We start from the raw sequence: 22,939 nt of genomic DNA, 5'->3' as shown, positions 1-22,939 counted from the left end.
TTTAAAAAAACAGTCTTTTCAATTGGTAATAAAGTCTCTAACTTTGTGTGCATCCTAGGGATAGATGGTCTAAGCAGACAGATGTTAGATTCCAAGTTATCCTAAACTCAACAGAGCTCCTGTTCTGATTGGTTTATGTAGATTATTAAGTAGTTGTGTAATTGTAACATAAGAGACAAGGAATCACTAAAGAAATAAACCAAACGGCTAATACTTTGAATATGGAAGCTTAAAAAAATTCATTCTCAAGAAATTGCTAACTTAGAAACATTTTTATTTTGTAAGATACAAAGTGAATTCTTGGAGATATCAAATTAGTTTGATAATTTTGGTCTAAAAACAGCTTTGTGAAAAGCGCAACAGGATATAACATCACTTCACATGCAACATGATGGCTAGAGTAAAAATAAAGCCAGCTAGTAACAAGTGTTGATGAGAATGTGGAGAATTGGAACCCATAAACACTGCTATGCAGCTGCTTGGGGAAACGATCAGTTCTTCAAATTGTTAAACATAGGGCTATCATGAAATCCAGTAATTCCACTCCTAGGTAAATGAGAAACAGATCTGACAACTTAGGTTTCAAAATACCAGAGAGTTTGCCATGGGTTAGTCTGCCTTTGTGAAAGTTCTGACTTCCACAGCCCCTTTCCTGAAACTAGAAGGGTTTTCTCTGCACCCTAAGATGCATCTGTATTGAACATTTGTTGTGAAATTGTGATTTCTGGAAAGAAATTGTTTAAACATTTTAAAAATGGTTTGTGGAGTGGGGGCAAAACCAGGACTATAAACTTCCTAATTATTAAATATTACAAGCATTTCCAGGACAGGAAGGCTAAATTCAAGAGATTAAAATTCCTGAAGAACAGTGTAGCAAATTCTTAAAACAGATTTGGAATAAAAACTCTGAATTATCTAATAAAAGTCTTTACAACTTGATGTTTTACCCCTCTCTCTGGGACAAGCAGGCTTCCCTTGTGGCTCAGTGGTAAAGAATCCACCTGCCAATGCAGAGGGTTTCCTGGGTTGGGAAGATCCCCTGGAGAAGGAAATGGCAACCCATTCCAGTGTTCTTGCCTGGGAACTCCATGTACAGAGAGAAGCCTGGCGGGTTACAGTCCATGAGGTCACAAAGAGTCAGACTCAACTTAGGGACTAAACAATAATAACAACAGCTGGGACGAGCACAATACATTAAGAGGCACCTTAACAAATTTAATCAATTAAATTGCTTAGTGAATGTCCTCCTCTCAATTTACCCTGACATTTCCTTACTGATATGTTTATAAACTTCTCTACTTAGGCCCATACTATCTTTTTGGGCAGAATCTCTAAGAGAACACTCTTACAGAGAAAACCATCACCAAAACGTCTACCACAAAAAAATGAATAAATAGAGAGAGAAAGAGGGAACATGAAAGTGGGTCCAGGAACACTCTTCAGTCATTTTTTTCCAAGAGTGAGTGTGGAAAATTGTGACTAGATGACTCATCATATCATGGACTAAATATGGATAATTCTGAGGGTTCTTTTCATAAGAATAAATAATGCAATCATGCAAATAATTTTTTAAAATGGATATACTTCTACTGAGTTGCTTTTCTTTATCTAACCCTAGTGAGAGAAAATACAAAATAAGTTTGGCATTTAAAACAGAGTCTCTGAGAGCAGTTTTTTATGATGTCAAGTGTCAATTATTCCATAGATAACACCTTAGGATGAGACCAATTCCAAACTCAGTTGGTGCTATCCCATTCCACCCAACCCTTACACTTTATGAATTGTTTTCTACAAAAACATACTTACTTTATCAGCATATCATTTAGCATAATTATATAAATAAACACCAATGAAAACATATGAGGAGCCAGTTTAAAAAATCATGACTTTGTAAACACTGCCCCTCATTAATTATTATCTTGATAGAAAAAGAGGTTTTATTATTTTTATACATGACATTTAAAAGGTAGATATGTTTAGCTTTCACATTTAAATAAAATAGCAAAGAAAATGGTCATGTTCTGTTTTCTGAATATTGCTTACATTTATTACAAAATACTCAACTTATAATACATGACACTTCTTTTGTATGAAAATAAAGATTAAATAGAAAAGTAGCAAGGTAGTTCATTTTTAGTTGCTTTGACAGTCAATCACCCTCACCAAAAGGAAATACTGATGAAAATTTAAGGAAAACCCTAAGGAATTGAACTTAGAGGACTCAATTCAGCCGATTTAGTAAAAGCAAATTGTTAATTTACCAAAGGATTTATCTAAATTCAATACTCTGCAGAGGATAAAACAAAGACCAAAACAATTTAAACAGGTTGTGGGGAAATTCTCAGAACCCCTATGTATTCAGACTTTGGAGAGGCCTTTTGATGAAGTAAAAACTGCCATTTTATCTCTGAAAGTGTGCACTTTAAAATAATATAAATAAACATTACAAAAATAATATCAGTTCAGTTCAATTGCTCAGTGGTGTCCGACTCTTTGCGACCCCATGAATCGCAGCACGCCAGGCCTCCCTGTCCATCACCAACTCCCGGAGTTCACCCAGACTCAAATCCATTGAGTCAGTGATGCCATCCAGCCATCTCATCCTCTGTCGTCCCCTTCTCCTCCTGCCCCCAGTCCCTCCCAGCATCAGAGTCTTTTCCAATGAGTCAACTCTTTGCATATCTCTTATGAACTATTATGGGTCAATTGCAAAGTGACTATATATGACAAGTCATTTTCTTTCTAAGCAAGTATACACTCTCCCAAATTACTAGAGCTGATTTAGACTAACAGTAAAATTTTAAAATAAAACATTGCCAGGCTGTAAAAAAAAAAAAAAAAAAAAAGGGTCATGAATATTTTTCACTGGACTCAATAAAGAAATATTTATATCTTAGCTAACCTTAGGTCTTCATATCATATATAGTAGTATTTTAGTCACATTATTCATCAATTTAACCACCTATGTAGACTTCATTATCATTGCATTGATCAAGATGGAGATTGATTTTAGAAAGGTTTTATTCATCCTATTACTCTCTGCTTTCCTCTTATACCAACAGCCTCCTCCTCCCGCTACACACACATTTGCAAATTATAATTTCTCCATGTATACCTGTGGCGGATTCATTTTGATATTTGGCAAAACTAATACAATTATGTAAAGTTTAAAAATAAAATAAAATTTAAAAAAAAAATTAAAAAAAATAAAATAAAAGATGCCAGAGGAATATAGAAAGAAACAGTAAGCACTTTGCTTAATACTCAGCTATTTAACACAAAGACAAAATCTGGTTTCAGTTTCCTTGGACTAGAAAGCAATTCACTGAACAACCTCAATCGGCTACGATGGGTTTTAATGAAATCATGACCAACTACTTGAACATAAATGGTAGGTTTAAGATATATACATTCTAATCAAAGTGAAGAAAATAATTGAAAGCTATTGTATTTTATAGGTCTTTTAATTTTGTTATTAGCCTGAGAACCACAAAATCCACCTGAATTCTTGTTACAGAGTCAGTAATCATAACAAGCACATATAGAACAGTCAACCTGGCCAGTTCCACCGGAGTGGCTAAAGTTTTATCACCAGTTCTTCATGACACTAGCATTATTTATGTACTTAACTTTTATTTTTTAAAGGATTTAAAAATTATCTACACTTCAAATTCAAAGTGTCCAAAGTAATAATATTCATGAAACCAAAAGTGTGATATTATAATTTCTTTTTTCTAACGTGATACACTACTGATGTCCTTCACTTTTCAAAAGTTACTTCTTTTCCACTTTACTTTCATGAAAGACCTGTACTTGTACCTGTTTTGACTAAATGAAGGAAATTCAAAAAGGATTTTCACTTTTACGAAAAAAAGGTGAGATGTGAAAACAGCATGCTGTGTTTGTTTTAGAGTGAGCTGTTATAGAGGCAGTGCTCAGCCACAGCAGAGAGAGTGGGACCACCAGGCTCCTTTCCCACACCCACCAGCATCTCAGCATCTGGCCACCATACTCCGATCTGTGTCTCTGGACATCTGTGCTTTATCTCATTTATTTTGTGCATCTGTTAGCAAGATGTGTCCAGAGGTAATTGATTCTTCCTTTTATATGCCATTTGGAAACACTCTACTTTCAGATAGCATGGGAAACCTGTATTGCATTAAAATAACAACCGCTAAAATGATCTCACATACCACCCATGTTACAAGCAGATGCAGTGAAAATAATTAAACTGCATAATTTTCAACCTAATTTCTTATTCATAGAAAAAAAACTGATAACATACACTAGCAACAAACTTAAAAACACAAATTAATGTTCAACTTAATGTCACGCTGACTACCTATGCACTATAGTATGTAATCTAAAATTAAAAACAGTTGAACAGGGTCAGCTGAGTTGATATATTGAACCTGAAATGCTCATTGCCTCAGTCTCATACCGGGAAATTAATGAGTTTGGGGGGAATTGAAATTTACACCAAACGGAAGTGTATAGTATGTATACAAAGGACAGGCTGATTGAAGATGTCACTTATCTCCTGTCTTACTGAGTACAGCCTCTGTGGTTTCCAAGGTTGATAAAAATTAAAGGTAAACTTTTACTCCCTGAGGGAGTGATTTCAATGAATGAGGGAAAAGAAAAGAGCAAAACTGTGGTTCAATATGACAACTCTACTACTTGTGTTCCAGAAAAATATCATTTTATTCTGAGCTCTTGATCCTAATTTGATCCTTCCTCTCTACTAAATTAATGCATTCCATTTCTTCTACCAGAAAGTTTCAAATCATCTGTCTATGCATCTAAAGAGTGTTGAGAAAGGTAGAGCTCGTTAGGCATTATTGTTCCTAAAGGCAAATAGATCATCCTCAGAACTCAGGGAGCTAAGAGCACAAATGAGTTTGATAATGATTTAATTATATTAAAATATCACTATTTCCGTGACTATTACCCAGTCTTTGCCTATTAATATAAAACTCTGTAATGCTCCTAGATGTTCATTTTATTTTTCCATGAGAAATGGGAATGAGCTCTTCCTAGCATTTAATTTCTTTTTGAAAGTGAAACATTCTCTTAATAAAATTCACAACATTGAAATAACAAGTGATAGAAAAGAAATCATGGATTCTAACCACTTTGTCCTCCTTTGGGAAAGCATCCAAGGAAGCGGAGTGAAGGGAGAGAGAAAAGAAGAGAAAAATAAAAATAAGGCACGTATTAATAAGCAGATTTTAAGAAAACAGTCATATGTTACTTTAAAGTATAAAAATACAGGTACTTTGAAAAGTAAATGTTTATTCTTACCAAAAAATAGTCACTATTCAATCCTTCATTCGAAATGCACATATGCTCATCTTGCTACATGGTAGGTACAAAAGTTGGACACTACAATTTCAGAATTTTTTTAGAACTTGGATTATTAAGTCTACATTTAAAATATTTTTTAGAAAGAAAAAATTTGCTACCATATTTGGCTTACTTATTATTGAAAAGATTATATTAAAATGCATAAACTTTGAATGAATACTTGTATCAAATTGTCTTTAAAATATTTATAGTTATGAATTGGAAAAATGTAAGAAAGGGAAGTGTTTGTAATAAAGAGAGAATAGAAATATACTATTTTAGCCATAAATTATCTCACAAGGTTGATTTATTTCTAATACGAATTTAACATTTACAATGTCACAGGAAATACCAACTGTATACAATTTTTGTCTTTTGCCCAAGATTAAAAATTGTAAGTTGTGCTTTCTTTTATTTTTTTTAATTTTAATTTTTCTCAAGATTGAATGGGTATAGTAAAGATAGATGAACTTCATTAGGCCTGGGTTTCTGTTTGAAAGCATAAGTATCCCTTAGCTCAATCTCCTTTAAACACATCTCCTGTTTAAAACATGAGTTTGACTCTGTTACTGGCTTGCTTCAAACCTATAATGTGAATTTAAAAGCATCCAACTCTATGCACACTCAGTCTGAATTAACACTTAACCCCTTTGCATTGTACTGTTCAGGGCCAACACTTTTCAGGGTGCTGCATGAGTTGTTAAATATTTTGAATATCATCACAGCTTTTATTTGTGAGATATTATTCCAAAAGTAGACCCTGTGCACTTTTCATGTGCCAAACAAGATCTCAATCCAAAGTTGCTCTAGAAAGTCTGTAAGGTAGCATATGAAGATTAACTAAAACACATAATTTTTAGGAGGAAAAAAATTCTTATATGGTCAAAAGAATGGAACCTAAAGAAAAATTGAACTGTTTTAATTTTCATAACAACCATACATAGTAATTATTACCATACAATTTCATATATAAAGAAGTTGTTTTTCAGATAAGTTAAAGCTACAAAGATAATAGTAGGCTCATCTTAAGTATAATAATGCATCTATTTTACTGAATGTCTTAATTCCCCTGAGAGAGATTTTAGAATAATACCCTACTTACAACTCAAATATACTACTAAAAAACAATATTAAGTGGTAACCTCACTTTAATTCTAACTATGATTTTTCCAAATTAGGGAGACATAAGTGCAAGACTCCATGAAATTAAAATTAAAAACAAACAAACAGTATTTTGACACACTCTTTAAATATCCAAATAATTTTCATGAGATAAGCTTCGTACTACATTTCTTAGACTTGATAGTAAATGAAGTGATTCTCACAGAGGCTAATTATCACTTCATAAATGATTATATTGGATTAAATTAATGCCATACAAATTCTATTGATTTTATCTTCATTCAATCTGAAACATGTTGCAGAAACTAAAAGTAAGTTGTTAGGTTTTGTTGCTTTGTACAAGAAGAACTGGCCACCACAACTTTCAAGCGTTTCATAATTCCTGACACTAAATATAAATTTCCAACCTTCTTCAGAAAACAAATGTGCTCCCACGAGTAACCTGTTGGTTTTGAGTGGCAATCATTTGTTGAGATGCATACATACAAAGGGCATCTTTTGTGAATTCTTTGCATCACTCATCCCCTGAGTGGCTAGGCGCAGGTGGGGCGCATCCACCTCCGCTCAAGGACGCTGGATGCTCGCGGCCACGGTACTCACGTTGCTGGACCGCAGAGACACGCGGCCCCCACAGCGCGCGCAGAACTTGGTGCGGCAGTAGGAGCACAGGTGGCCACAGCCGTCCGCGAACTTGGTCTTGTGGCAAATCCCGCAGGTCGGAGCATCGTCCTTGTGCTCTCCTTGGTAGCGCCGTGCTTCTTCCCCTATTTTCCTCACTTGTTCTTTATAGCTTTCAAATTGTTGATGCAATCTCCTAGACAGAAGAGAAAATGGGCACAAACTAAGTAGATGAAGGAGCTGGAGAAAAAAAACCACTTTTTCCTAGCAGAGGAGACATCTAGTTACTTAAACTAAAGCAAAACATATAAAGCCACTTCCCTCAATAATGGGCTTCCCCAGTGGCTCAGCTGGTAAAGAATCCTCCTGCAATGTGGGAGACCTGGGTTCGCTCCCTGGGTTGGGAAGATCCCCTGGAGAAGGGAAAGGATACCCACTCCAGTATTCTGGCCTGGAGAATTCCATGGACTGTATAGTCCATGGGGTTGCAAAGAGTTGGACACAACTGAGCGACTTTTACTTTTCATTTCTCCTCTAATCATACTGCAACAGCATTGAACCATATATTAGTTGACTCTAAATAATCACTATTTTCCCCAACAGTGGAATTCCTGTATCCAATCATTGCCTCTGCTTCTTTGACAGGCAGTTTTCAAAGTATTTTACTGGGACTCAACACTTTACAACAATAAGTATGTGTGTATACAACTGAGGCAAAATTATACAATGTTCTTAGGCCAACTCTACAGAATTTGCTTTGAAATTTTGTCTTACTCTGTTTGAAGTCTAATAGTGATTTGTTTTGTTGTTCTTGTTTAGTTGCTAAGTTGTGTCTGACTCTTTTGTAACCCATGGACTTTGGCCCACCAGCTCCTCTGTCCTTAAGATTTCCTAGGCAATAATACTGAAGTGGGTTGCCTTTTCCTTCTCTAGGGGATTTTCACCACCCAGGAATAAAACCTGCATCTCCTGCATTCTTTACCAGTGAGCCATCTGGGAAGTCCCAAATACTGATTACTATCTAAGAAGTTTGTCACAGTAAATTGAATTCATGAAGTATAATGCATGCTTGGGAGTTGACTATTTTAAGCTACATGGCTAAGCAAGCTGTCTTCACTTCCATTCCTGGAGACTTTTGTTTGGCATCAAACATTTCACACAGTACACAGAGTATGACATTTATCTCCATATGTGTATATATATATATATATATATATACACACACACACACACATATACATACACACATACATATACATACACAAATTTTTAGATGAATATAGATTTAATATATAATTATTAATATATAATATATATGTTTAATATATATGGGCTTCTCTGGTGGCTCAGAGGTTAAAGTGTCTGCCTCTCATGCAGGAGACCTGGGTTCAATCCCTGGGTCAGAAGATCCCCTGGAGAAGGAAATGGTAACCCACTCCAATATTCTTGCCTGGAGAATCCCATGGACAGAGAAGCCTGGTAGACTACAGTCCACAGGGTCACAAAGAGTCAGACACGACTGAGTGACTTCACTTTCACTTTAATATATATGAATATATAATATAATATATATAATAGTTGAGCTTGCTTAGATCTGCTGCATCACCTTACAAGTTCTAAACCATAACTTGAAAATATTCAGACTTTTACATGCCCCAGTTTTACTGGCTCTCTCACACCTTTTACGTATGAGGATCCCTATTCCTCTTTATTGATAACTACCGGAAGTGGGACAACTAAATTTGCTGAAGCAAAGCATTTCCCCAAGACGAAGAATGTTCACACTTAATGTGATTGAGGCTACATAGCCTTCCCATCAGTCCAAACTCCTCTCTCTCAGACTACTACAAACAGAAACAGAGCAGGGTGACATCCTCTAAATCCCCGGAGGAAGCTGCCTTTGTTTAGTAAATGAGAACAGAGAGCATTTCCCAGGCCTAACAGTCATTGTCTCTTACACCAGAAGAGAAACTCATGGGAAATGTCTAAGCAGATGCATCTGTGTATCTAAGCTTCTTTCTGGATGTGAGTTCTCCATGATCAGAGAAAACACATGCTATTGTTAATTAATGCAGTTTGTGTGATGTTCCACTTCTACAATAACCATGGGGGGTCTGGGACTCCCTGGAAACTGAATCAAGTTAATTCTCAGCACTATATTGGTTGAAATACTAGGATTTTATTATATTTTCCTTTTAACATCAACAACTTTTAAGCAAAACTTTAATGATTAAAAATTCTGAAATCCCTTTCCTGCTTTACCAATTGACACTTTTTCTAGTTCATTGAAACATGTATAATATCATGTATGAAATGAGTCACCAGTCCAGGTTCGATGCACGATACTGGATGCTTGGGGCTGGTGCACTGGGACGACCCAGAGGGAGGGTATGGGGAGGGAGGAGGGAGGAGGGTTCAGGATGGGGAACACAGGTATACCTGTGGCAGATTCATTTCGATATTTGGCAAAACTAATACAATATTGTAAAGTTTAAAAATAAAATTAAAAAAAAAGGAAAAAAATTTTCCATAATTAAAGTAAACACAGTTGCACTAGTACATAAAGTAGTTTAGAATCTAAAACTTCCCTAGTTTAGAAGCCAGCAAATTTCAGCTCAGAGAAGGATATTTTGATATTTGGTTTAATGAATATAAGAATATCTGCTCAATATATTGAAGAGCAGTTTGACCCATTCTAAAATGCTAAGCAGACCAAGAGTACATGCATAAATATTTATTGTGAGAGCCACCAAATCATAAATATATATAATACAAAGGGGAAAGCTAGGCTAGGAAAAAGCTCTTCTATGAATGTGTGATATAGAATATGATTTAGTTTGGGTATTGGCAAATTTTATGGTCTAAGGCCAGTTTGTAAATATTTTAAGCTTTTGTGAGCCAGGAAACTTCTGTTGAAAGTACTCAGTTCTACCATAGTTAGCAGGACAGTGGCACACACAGTATGTAAATAGTAAGCATGGCTGTGTTTCAATTAAACTTAAAAAAAAAAAAAATGGTAACCCAGATTTAGCCAGTGCACCAGGTTGTCAACTTCTGACTTAGTGTCTGATTTATACTACAGCATAACAGTTTGCAAAGTAAAGATTTTCTGACTTTTAAAATTTCAAACACAGACCCAAAATTGGTTAAGATGCCAGATTAAAAGGATGTGTGCTCATCTCCTCCTGAGAGAGCACCAACATCGCAGCTAGCTTTGAACACTCATCAGCAGGAGAATGCTGCAACACACCAAAAATGATACCCCACGTGCAAAGACAAAGAAGAAGCTGCAACAAGATGGTAGGAAGGACACAATCATGATAAAACCCAATCCCATACCTGCCAGGTGGGTGACCCATAAACTGGAGAATAGTAACATCAACAGTTCTCTCACTGTTGTGAAGGTTCTAAGCCCTGCATCAGGCTTCCCAGCATGGGGATCCAGCAATGGGACAGAGAATCCCCCAGAATTATGATTTTGAAGGCCAGAGGGATTTCACTTCCATGGGACTGGCAGAAACAGAGACTTGACTCTTGGAGGGCACAAACAAAAGATTGCATGGACCAGGACCCAAGAGAAAGGAGAAGTGACCCCACCGAAGACTGAGCCAGATCTCCTTGGCAGTGTTGGGTGGTCTCCTGCAGAGATGTGGGTCAACAGGGGCTTGCCACAGGGGCACAGCACTGGCAGCAGCAGTGCTGGGAGGAGCCCCTTGGTGGGAGCCCTCTTGGAAGCCACCACTGACCCATCATAGAGCCTGCAGATTCCAGGGCTGGGTTGCCTCAGGCCAAATAACTACCAGGAAAGGGGCATAGCCCCACCCATCAGAAGACAATCAGATTAAAGTTTTACTGATCTCTGCCCATCAGAGCAAGACCCAGTTCTTCCCACTGCCAGTCCATCCCATCAGGAAGCTTACACAAGTCTCCTAGCCTCATCCACCAGAGGGCAGACAGAAGATGCAAGAACTACAATCGTGCAGTTGCCAGAATTAAAAGTACATCACAGAAAGTTAATCAAAAAGAAAAGGCAGAAGATTATGTCCCAGGTGAAGGGACAAGATAAGACCCCAGATAAATAACTACAGGAAGAGGAGATAGGAAATCTTCCAGAAAAATAATTCAGAATAATGATAATGAAGATGGTCCTGATCTTGGAAAATGAATGGAGAAGATGCAAGAGTCCCAGGCAAGATAAACCCAAGGAGGAACACACAAGGACACACAGTAATCAAACTGACAAAAAGACAATGATAAATATTAAAAGCAACAGGGGGAAAATGACAAATAACGTACAAGGGAACTTCCATAAGGTTACCAGTTATTTCCTCAAAAGGAACTCTACAAGCCAGAAGGGAATGGCATGATATGCTTAAAATGATGAAAAGGAAGAACTTCCAACCAAAAATACTCTACCCAGCAAGACTCTCATTCAGATTTGATGGAGAAATCAAAAACTTTCAGACAAACAAAGGTTAGAATTCAATATCACCGAATCAGCTTTACAACAAATGCTGAAGGAACTTTTCTAGGCAAGAAACACAAGAGAAAGAAAAGACTACAATTAATAAACACAAAACAGTTAAGAAAATGGTAGTAGAATCATATATATCAGTAATTACCGTAAGTATAAAAAATGAAAGTGGAAGTGTTAGTCACTCAGTCGTGTCCAACTCTTTTTGATCCCACGGACTGTAGCCCAAGCAGGCTCCTCTGTCCATAGGATTCTCCAGGCAAGAATACTGGAATGGGTTGCCATTTCCTTCTCTAGGGGATCTTCTCCACCCAGGGATCGAACCTGGGTCAGGCAGACTCTTTACCGACTGAGCCACCAGGGAAGCTTAAGTATAAATGGATTAAATACATCAACCCAAAGACATAGGCTGGCTGGGTGGACGAAAGCATGTGACTATACACCTCCACTTACCACATCACTCTACTTAACCACTCAAATTATATGCAATTATTTTCTATTGTTAGGTTAATCAGGTTTACATTATGGCTTGCAATTGTAAATAACTTTGTTTTGAGGGGGCTCTAGCTATTGACTGTGAAAACTGATAAACATCTTTTACTGTTGTGATTATGTAACTATTCCTCATTTTATTAACATTGTATCATGATTGGTCAACAGAAAATAATTATAACTAAAACTACCATTTAATAGAAAAACATGTAATCACTTTTTATTTTTTTTTAATTTTATTTTTTAACTTTACAATATTGTATTGGTTTTGCCATATATCAACATGAATCCACCACAGGTATACACGTGTTCCCCATCCTGAACCCACCTCCCTCCTCCTTCCCCATACCATCTCTCTGGGTCGTCCCAGTCAGATACACATTAGAAATACCTAGGAATTTTTTTGAAAAATACAAATGTCCAGGTTTTGTTTTGTTTTTCTCTAAAGTTCCAGATGTGATTCTAATGAGCAGCCATCTTTAAAAGCAACTGCATTATATGATGATGCTTTACTTCAATTTAGTTGAACTTTTATTATTTCATATTCTGCGCTCCCATTTCATTTAGTTTATGTTCCCCAATTTGTCCATCCCTTTTGTTGTTGTTCTTTCACAAGAAGAACAAGTATATTAAGTATAGTAGGAAAACTTGTGTGTGTATAGTATTTATAATATATATACTTTAGAAAACAAAAACTATTGCTTAGCTAAAACATTTATGACATTTTAGTTTATATGTTGACTATGAATAGAATGCTAGATTTCTAATTTACACTTACTCAAAACACTGATATAGTTCCATTTATTCTGGCATCTAGTATTACTACTAAAACTCTAGAAAGCTTATCATTTCAGTGAATCAAAAATAATTTGAATGAGGCTTGAAACTTCTAATCGAATTCTGAGAAAGAAATACTATGTTGTAAAAAACAGAAAATTGACATGCGATATAGTATTGTTAAATATAGATTTTTTTTCAAATTTCACAAAATTTTATGCTAGTATCCATTATTTGTTTTCATACTTTATTCAAGATTTCACATTTTATTTATCTGCATTGAGCAGCTTGGCCTGCATATAACAGATTCTTATGAATCATTTTTTCATTTTTATTCTGTTATATATATTTTCTAATTTTCTTTGTTATGGCTTCTAAGGTACACGCATGATTTAATATTGGATGTTTAATTTTCAAATACATGGGGTTTTTAAAGTATCTTTGGTATTAATTTCTCATTTAAATGCTTTCTTCTCTGCAATCACCCTCTGTGTTTTCTCAATTTTCTAACTTTATTGAGGCTTCTGATGGCTAAGTCAAAGATCTCTGTTGGTAAATATCACATCACACTTTTCTCCAAATATAGTTTGATACTGATATATTGATTTCTAGCATAATTCCACAGTGATAAGAGAACAGACTCTATGATTTCAATACCTTTAGACTATGAAATTTTTGCAGCTTGTTTTATGTCCCCATATATATTCTAGTATCTCTTTTTTTATAGTCCAGTGTTCTTGCCTGGAGAATCCCAGGGTCGGGGAAGCCTGGTGGGCTGCCGTCTATGGGGTCGCACAGAGTTGGACACGACTGAAGTGACTTAGCAGCAGCAGCAGCAGCAGCAGCATGGGGACTTGAATAGAATCTGTATTCTGCTGTTGTATGAAAATTGTATACATTTAATCACATTGAATTGGTTCATGGTGCTTTTAATTTTTGTATATTCATTCTATTAATTTTTCAAAGTTTGATATTGAAACTCCAACTGAAAATCTTACTTTACTTAAAAATAACTGTAATTCATAGTGGAACTATATGTAACTTTGTTCTGTATTTTCCAAGTCTCCTGTAAATTATGAAAGTATGTGCTATCATACTTTAATAATTAAAAAAATAAAAAATATTTAAAATATAAGTAAATTTAAAAAAATCAAACACAAGGCCTTTTATCTGCCCTATTGGGTCCAATCAAAAATAGATCTGTTTCAAGGAAGCTTTGTAAAATACATTTGTGCAGAGCACTGACCACTGAAATGAAAACTCCTCTACTACAATTTCATAGCATTTCCTTCGGTCCCTCAAAAACTACTTCATACTATTTCTACCATATATTACTAGTGTTTCTGGACATGATACATGTCTTATACCAAATGGTAAATGGTTTAGAAATGCACAGTTCAGTCAGATAGTAAAATCATACAACTTATGAATGGAAATGTCACATATACATACATACATATATATGTCATTTTGAGAAAAAAAGTAAAACTCACAATTTATAAAGAAGTTTATACTGAAGACTAAATATCCATCATACTTACTACCACAAAATGATAGAAATGCTGGATAAAATATTTAAAAGGATAACTTTATGTTTGAATTTATGTTTGAGCTTAGCAGATACAATGGAGATCCTCAAATGAGAAACATGAAATAGGAGCAGTAATTCAGATACAATATAGCTCTGAAACCAATGGCTTCCCTGGAAACAAAGACAGAGGCTCTGTGACCAAGAACTTCAGTTTTAACTTTTGTACATGTAATTGTAAATAACCTAGATGGGTTATTAAGGAGCAAAGACATCACTTTGCTGACAAAGGTCCATATAGTCAAAGCTATGGTCTTTCCAGTAGTCATGTACAGAAGTGAGACTTGGACCATAAAGAAGGTTGAGTGCCGACGACTTGATGGCTTCGAATTGTGGTGCTGGATAAGACTTCTGAGAGTCCCTTGGACTGCAAAGAGATCAAACCAGTCAATCCTAAAGGAAATCAACCTTGAAGACTCATTGGAAGGACTGATGCTGAAGCTGAAGCTCCAATATTTTGGCCACCCGATGTGAAGAGCCAGCTCATTGGAAAAGACCCTGATGCTGGGAAAGAAAGACGGCAAAAGGAGAAGAGGATGGCAAAGAATAAGATGGTTTGATAGCATCACTGATTCAATGGACATGATATTGGGCAAACTCTGGGAGATAGTGGGGGACAGAGAGGCCTGTTGTTCTGCAGTCCATGGGGTCTCAAAAAGTCGAACACGACTTAGTGACTGAATGACAATGGTTGAAAATACAATTTTAGTTAGGTAGCTACCAAAAATAATTAAAGTAGAATGTATAATATTCAAACCAGGAGAGGGTAAAACAGGGAATGAGGAAAAAGTCAATACAAGGAAGATAAGAATTGAAACAAACAAACACAAAATCCAGAATACAGCATGTGCTCATAGAGACAATTCAGCCTATCAAGAGTCACAGTAATTGTAGACTGCTGCTAAGCTGCTAAGTCACGTCAGTCATGTTCGACTCCGTGTGACCCCATAGACGGCGGCCCACCAGGCTCCCGTCCCTGGGATTCTCAAGGCAAGCATACTGGAATGGGTTGCCATTTCCTTCTCCAGTGCATGAAAGTGAAAAGTGAAAGTGAAGTCGCTCAGTTGTGTCCAACTCTTCATGACCCCATGGATTGTAGCCTACCAGGCTCCTCCGTCCATGGGATTTCCCAGGCTAGAGTACTGGAGTACCCACTGGAGTATGCCATTGCCTTCTCAGAACTGTAGACTACAGCATTATTAAAAGTTCATAATATTAGATTTTAAAATTCAGCTAAATGAGTCCTAGATAAGAAATACTCAAACTATAAAATAAAAGCACAGAATGTTTTAAATAAAAATATGGAAAAATATATGTAAGACAAAAAACATTACTTAAGATAGTGTTCATTTCATGTGTATGTGGTAATTCTAAACTTCTCTGCACAAAACATATAAAACCAAAAACTGATAAAACTAACAGGACAGAGAATTCTACCAACACAGTAGAATATTTTTACACACCTCTCTCCAGTACTTTGGCCACCTCATGTGAAGAGTTGATTCATTGGAAAAGACCCTGTGCTGGGAGGGATTGGGGGCAGGAGGAGAAGGGGACAACAGAGGATGAGATGGCTGGATGGCATCACCGACTCGATGGACGTGAATCTGGGTGACCTCCGGGAGTTGTTGATGGACAGGGAGGCCTGGCGTGCTGCGATTCATGGGGTCGCAAAGAGTCAGACACGACTGAGCGACTGAACTGAACTGATCTATGTAGTTGACAGATCAAAAGTAAACAGTGACAGGGGAGGTTTGAGCAAGTTTATATGTGTACATGTATACATGTGTCCAGTAAACTAAACTTGTTTTAACTTGCTGAGTGCAGTAAATATATTCAAGAAATACATATTTTTTCAAGGAGATATGAAATTTTTCCAAATCTGGGCCCCAAAAGTAAGTGGAAATGTGTTATTTATTAAGCAGCATAGCAAATGAATGATGTATGTTTTGTTCTTTTTCTTTATGTTCTACATATGTGTAACATAATACTCTTGTAGGTGTGAAATATTTTATGTTAAAAAGAAGGAAAATTTGTTTCTCATTAGGTATCACTGGCTAACAAATGAGTGCTGTTAAAGAATTTAAAAAGTGAATGTATTGAGAGCATTAAAATCTACAAAAGAATTTACCATGTATGGAATATAATTTTAAGAAGAAATGCATATGTTTAACCACATAATGACTTTTTATGAAGTATACAGTCTTATTCATGTTTTATTGATGAGGAAACTAATTTTTGTTTGGGACTTTGCTTTTATTTTCTACCTGAATATATCTTTCTAAACTGCATGCTTTAGTAAAAAAATTAAAATAAAACATTCTCTAACAACATATAAAGAAATAAACTCAAAATGTTTTAGTGATTTAAGATCAGATACTATAAAAATCAGAGGAAAACCTAGGTAGACACTCTTTGATATAAATCAAAGCAGTATTTTTTTTGGATCCATCTCCCAAAGTAAAGGAAATAAAAGCAAAAAGAAGCAAATGAGATCTAATGAAACTTAAAAGCTTCTACACGACAAAGGAAACCTTGAATAAAATGAAATGACAACCTACTGAATGGAAGAAAATATTTCTAAATGATATAACTGTTAAAGGGTTAATATCCAATATATATAAACAGCATACGGAACTCAACATCAACCAACCAACCAACCCAATTAAAGAATGGGCAGAAGAACTGAATAGACATTTTTCCAAAGCAGACATGCAGGTGACTAACAGGCACACGAAAAGATGCTCTACATGGCTAACCATCAGGGAAATGCAAATCAAAGCCACAATGAGATATCACCTCCTATCTGTCAGAATGGCGACTGTCAAAAAGAACACAGATAAAAAACACTGGCAAGGATGTGGGGAAAAGGGAACCCTTGGACACTTTTTGTGGGAATGTAAATTGGTGCAGCTACGTGGAAAACAGTATGGAAGTTTCTAAAAAAATAAAATAAAATAAAAATAGAGATACCCATGGTCTGCCAATCCCACTTCTGGGCATATATCTGAAAAAAATACAGTAATTTAAAAAGATACATGCACCTTGATGTTCATAACAGCACTGTTTACAATAGCCAAGACACAGAAACAACCTACATATCCATCATCAGAGGACTAAAGATGTGGTGTGTGTGTGTATGTATGTGTGTGTGTATATATATGTATATATATATATATAATGAAATATTACTCAATCATAAAAAGAATGAAAAGTCACCATTTCCAGCAACATGGATGGACCTGGAGGATCTCATGCTAAGTAAAATATGTCTCTCAGGAGATTTCTTGGCTATCAGGAGGTTAAGACTTGATGCTTTCATAGCCAGGGCCCCAGTTCAATCCCTGGTCAGGGAACTAAGGTCTTGCAAGCCAAGTGGTGGGACCAAAAAATAAGAAACCAGACAGATAAAGACAAATATTGTATGATTATCACTTATATGTAGAATCTAAGAAATACATCAGTCTAGTGAATATGACATAAAAGAATCAGACTCACAGATCTAGAGAAAAAGCTAGCGTTTACCAGTTTGGGGGGTGTGGTATGGGGCAGGGGAGTGGGAGGTACAACTATTGGTGTAAGATGGACTTAAAGTGTGTACTGTACCATGTGGGGAGTATAGCCTATGTAATACCTGTAAATGGAGTATAAACTTTAAAATTATATAAAAATAAAAAATTAAAAGTAAATACATAAATAATGACATACTTCAGATTTTATATCGAGCTTACACAAAACATGAGAATAAATACGATTCAACTTGCAAAGGAAAGCATTTCTGGTCTCAGCAAAGTGTTCACTGGGAGTGAATGTCCACTTTCGATCATTACTAATTGAAAGTACATGAACAAAGCTGACTATGGAAAAGCAAAAGCTATGCTGAGAAGCTCAGCTGCAATGTGTCTACAGAGTCTGTACTCCTGCTCAACTATGCTTCCACTCATCTCTCAGCTCCTCTATGGTATTTATTCCCCAAATTGACTTCAAGTGACTGTGTCCTTCTGTGAAACTCAAAATGCTATTTTTGTGGCTTGGCAACTCAGTGCTGGTCTCCTAAGTGCTGCTGTGGCTTTGGGAGACCCCACAGTCTAAGTCGCAGTAACACTGGGACATGAGCACTGCATTCCCAAGAGGCCCAGAGGCCACAGCAAAGGGTCGGCAAGATGAGGCTTCTTAACTGGGTCTGAGGGTGAGATCTCCAGGTTCGTACTTTCTCCACGGGATGCCTTAGAGGGGCATTCCCTTCCAGTCTCACCAAAAGTGAGGAAAATTTCAGCCCACAGAGTAGTTTATCAGGACAAGAGCCAGCAGGGAACAGAGCTCTTCTCCCAGAAGGATGTACCCACGTGCCTCATCCACAGGGATCACTCCAGCCCCTACCAGGACTCACACCCTTCCGGATGCCACGTCTTGGTGGCAAGTATGCATCTGAATCCTCTTCTCACATGAATTTAAAATTCCTTCTTGGTTTCAGCAATAGGCCCTGTTTATACAACTGGTTTGTATGCTATCACAGAGAGCAGAACCAAAGAAGAAAGACCCCGCTGTTTCTCAGCACAGAACTCAGGCCACATCTTCACGTCTCTTTCTTCCTGGGCTTCTTCCTCTGCTTCCAGATGGGACTCCCTTATTGTGCCCTGAAAGAAAAAGCCCGACCCAAGTCCTCATCATCCTCTCCAAGTTATTCCCTAGAGGACTCCTTGTTTTTGCCAGTAGAAATTATAAAAGGAAAGCAGGAGGGGAGCAGTCGCAAAGAGTTGGGAATGACTGAGCGACTGAACTGAACTGAGGAGGGGACAGGCAGAAGCAGCCTTCACAATTTCGACTTCTTCGAAATCTTATTCCATAACCCTCTGAAATGCTCTAGAAAACTCTCTCTCACAAACCGACCTCAACGCCCTTCTCTTCCCCCCACGTCACTCACACCGCACACCATCAAGATGCTGTCCTCATACGCTGCTAGAATCAGGATACAGGGAAGGAAGCTGTAAACAGTATATTCATTTTTTGTATCTAACGTTTTAATGCTTTAATCCACATCAAATATGTGACAGTATTCTATTATGAATAATACATGGAAATTCATATTTGATTATATGGTATTTCAGTAAAGGCAGGGACACAAATGTAGAATCTTTTGTGAAATGTATTGGTACTTTTCACTTTTAAAATCAACACTGTATTCTTACTGATTAGCAACATTGACAGACTATATGATCACAGATCTCTGATTTAAATTTTCTATGAAGGAAATAGAGAGTATTCTAAAATATGCTGTGCTATCAGAAGTAAAGCACTGATGGAAACCTTGGCTTTCTCCCTGGATGTAATTTTTCCATTGTTTCACTATGTCATAATCATTGCATTATTTTATTATCTCTTCACTCAATTCAAGAAACTCCAAGAATTCATTTATAAGCAAACTGTTTGTATGAGTAATGACACGTACTTGAAGGAAATAATGACAAATGCCTAAGAAACTAAATATTATTCTCTGTACATCTAAAATATAAGTATCATCCTATAATGCAAAATAAATTATTTAAACAGGAAGTTATTAATAACCTCTTTACCAGTTAATGCATATATGTGGATCCCTTACTATAAATAACTGGTGATGCTGAGTGCATGAAGAGGGACCTTTATAGTCAGCACGGTGCCTAATTTACTTCTTTTGTTCCATCCTCCAACCCCAAAGTCATCAGAAGCTGGAAGACCACAATTTTGCCTTTCTTCCTGGCTTTGCTTTACAAAGTCTAACCTAGATTTTCCTGGAGTAAGAGGAGATGGGAACCAGGGCTTTGAAGTTTCAAAAACCAAGGTTACAGGTCGTGAAGAAAGGTGAGAGCAGTTTGCATGCAGCTCCCCGAGATGGACAACTGTTGCTCCCGAGATAGACAATGTTTTGGAACATACATGAGGCAGGAAGGCGGGGGTACTGAGAAGCAAGCATGGTCTTTGTTTCCTTCCAAACCTTGGCACAGAACACATACCACAGGCCACCTGCCAGGACCCGTGCAAGCTGTGACAGGGCAGATACAGTCAGGAGAGTTCTGAGAATTCTGGATTGGTTAAGTGCCTCCAGAAGACCTGGGGGATGTCCAGGAGGGAGCCCCAGTAGTGACTGAAATTAAACATCTGCTAGCCTGATATGCTGAAGGCTTGCTTTAGAAATTTTTGACAGCAAACTCACACGAATCTCAACCCTAAATAGCATTCCTTGTGCTTTACTCCCAGGAATGTTCCTTATACTTAGGAAGTAAGTTATATGTAAACATAAATTAGCACTTATGGCAACATATGCCAAGTGACAAAGAATGCAAATAAATTGTTCAGTAGAGAGTAATAATTCTGGGTGAAATGATCAGGGAGATTTATTTGGCTTAGCTGGTCAAAAATATTTTCTTAGATGATTTAGAACTTGGACTATTCTCCGAAATGATAAAAATCTAGCTCATGGTGGAATTAATAGAAGTACTTACACAAAGAAATAGGAAAGCATGCTAAGATAATAATAAAATAATTATGAATGTTCCCAAATGTCTCAGAAATGGAGTTTAAATCAAATCACCTTTTAGATTCTTTGTGTATCAGCAAACAAGCATGCAGATGTGTGTGTTCTAGTAAATGACAATTCCAATCATACATAACTGTCCATGAAGTGAAGACACAGGTGCAGTTAAAATGGTTTCTTGACCCCAAAACACAATTATCCACTTTTTCATGAAACTGTCTTTTTGATTCTATTCTGTAACAGAGGGGAAGTAAACTTCCACTACATTTCAGTGGGGACTGATTTTTTCTTTTAAATGATGCTTGGAAGTAATGGCCCCTGTATGAGAGTTGATTTGAAAATATTGAAAATAACAAACATCACAGTCTTTTAAGCAAAAAGTTTAGGTAATAGAATTTGATGCTACTAAATTGTTGAAAGGGGGAAAGAAGCGATTCTTGGCCTGGTCCTCAAGGATGACCCCCAAAACTAAAGCACAAAACCAGCAACTCAAAGTTCCTCAGCCAGGAAGCTGTGGAATCAGAAAGCCACTGCCCAAAGAGCTCGTGCTGGAGACCCAACTCCTCAGCTGAGGTGCTCTGGTCCGGGAGCCACCCCCAGAGCTACACTGAGCCCCCCAGCCACAAAGAGTCAGACACAACCGAGCAACTAAGCATAGAGCACAGCCCCCCGAGAAACTCTCATACACATGTATGCAGCTCTGTCTGTCCAGTCCGTTTCCTCGAGCAAACAAGTTGCAAGAACGGCAAGTCAAGGCGAAACTCAGACTCAGATACCATACACATACAATCAGATGAACACACATCCAACTTTGCTCCTGTGGTCATGATGCACAGCCCAACCTACCACCTCTAATGAGGACTTTCACTGTTCTTAGCTTGGGTTATTTCATCAAGTTTTAGTGAGGCTCTGGCCACTTTGGTTCACACTCTTTGAGTGACCTCGCTTGAAAAACTGAACCAATTACATTGGTTAGCAGCTGAAGTATCATTTCTAAGAGTCCATTCCCCATCCCGAGATCCAAGGTGATTCTCCCTCCTTCCCACTTATCTACTTACTATCAGTGTCTCTCACAAACCCTTCCCATATATCTTATAGCTGCTCTTGCATCAAGCTTTCTCCCTAGTTATGAAACACAGTAGAATCTTACAAGCAGCAATGCAACAAACATTTACTGAGCTGCAACTGTACAACAGGCATTGCTTGCCTCCCTGCGGGTACAAAGAGAACAATGTAAGACAACATAAGAAAGTATGCTGCTGCTGCTGCTAAGTTGCTTCAGTCGTGTCCAACTGTGCGACCCCATAGACGGCAGACCACCAGGCTCCCCTCTCCCTGGGATTCTCCAGGCAAGAACACTGGAGTGAGTTGTCATTTCCTTCTCCAAAGCATGAAAGTGAAAAGTGAAAGTGAAGTCACTCAGTCGTGCTGACTCTTTGTGGCCCCATCGACTGCAGTCCACCAGGCTCCTCCATCCCTGGGATTTTCCAGGCAAGACTACTGGAGTCGGGTGCCATCACCTTCTTCATAAGAAAGTATAAGTTTCCCTTATTTTATTACTTTATTTAAGGCTTTTTGATAAATATCAGAAAATGGGTCTTTTCTATTGTACATGGAAATCATCCTCCCTACATTAGAGATTACTCTTTTCTTTTTTAATCTTCAAAGCCTAGTGTACACTGTTGATGGAAATGTAAATTGGTGCAGCCAGTGTGGAAAACAGTATGGAGGTTTCTCAGAAAACTAGAGTTAGAACTATCACATGATCTAGCAATCCCACTCCAGAGTATACATACTGGAAAAATACAAAACCACTAATTTGAAAAAATGCATGTACCCCAGTGCTCATAGCAGCACTATTTACAATAGCCAAAATACGGAGGTAACCCGAATGTCTATCAACAGATGAATGGGCAAAAATAAGTGATATGTAATATCACTTTAATGATATTTAATATCACTTTTAATCTATCCATATTTATCTAATGAAACATTAGGTATGAAAAAG

General features: G+C 37.1%; 1 protein-coding gene across 2 annotated transcripts in view; it reads right to left on the bottom strand.

Moving 5' to 3' along the window:
- Positions 1-3,214: 3,214 nt before the first annotated feature.
- Positions 3,215-22,939, bottom strand: part of LOC133253675 (regulating synaptic membrane exocytosis protein 1-like) — a 263,765-nt gene continuing 244,040 nt past the window's right edge. For both annotated transcript variants that reach the window (XM_061427189.1, XM_061427188.1), the window contains 2 exons: positions 7,069-7,282; positions 3,215-5,144 (listed from right to left, as the gene is read on the bottom strand). In XM_061427189.1, the coding sequence (XP_061283173.1) occupies positions 5,037-5,144; positions 7,069-7,282 (322 nt within the window). In that variant the 3' untranslated portion in view covers positions 3,215-5,036. The remainder of the gene's footprint in view (positions 5,145-7,068; positions 7,283-22,939) is intronic.

The sequence above is a fragment of the Bos javanicus genome, chromosome 9 (assembly GCF_032452875.1).
Source record: "Bos javanicus breed banteng chromosome 9, ARS-OSU_banteng_1.0, whole genome shotgun sequence".
NCBI classification, from domain to species: Eukaryota; Metazoa; Chordata; class Mammalia; order Artiodactyla; family Bovidae; genus Bos; species Bos javanicus.
The sequence above is the reverse complement of the archived record's forward strand: the minus strand, read 5'-3'. Positions and strand labels throughout refer to the sequence as shown.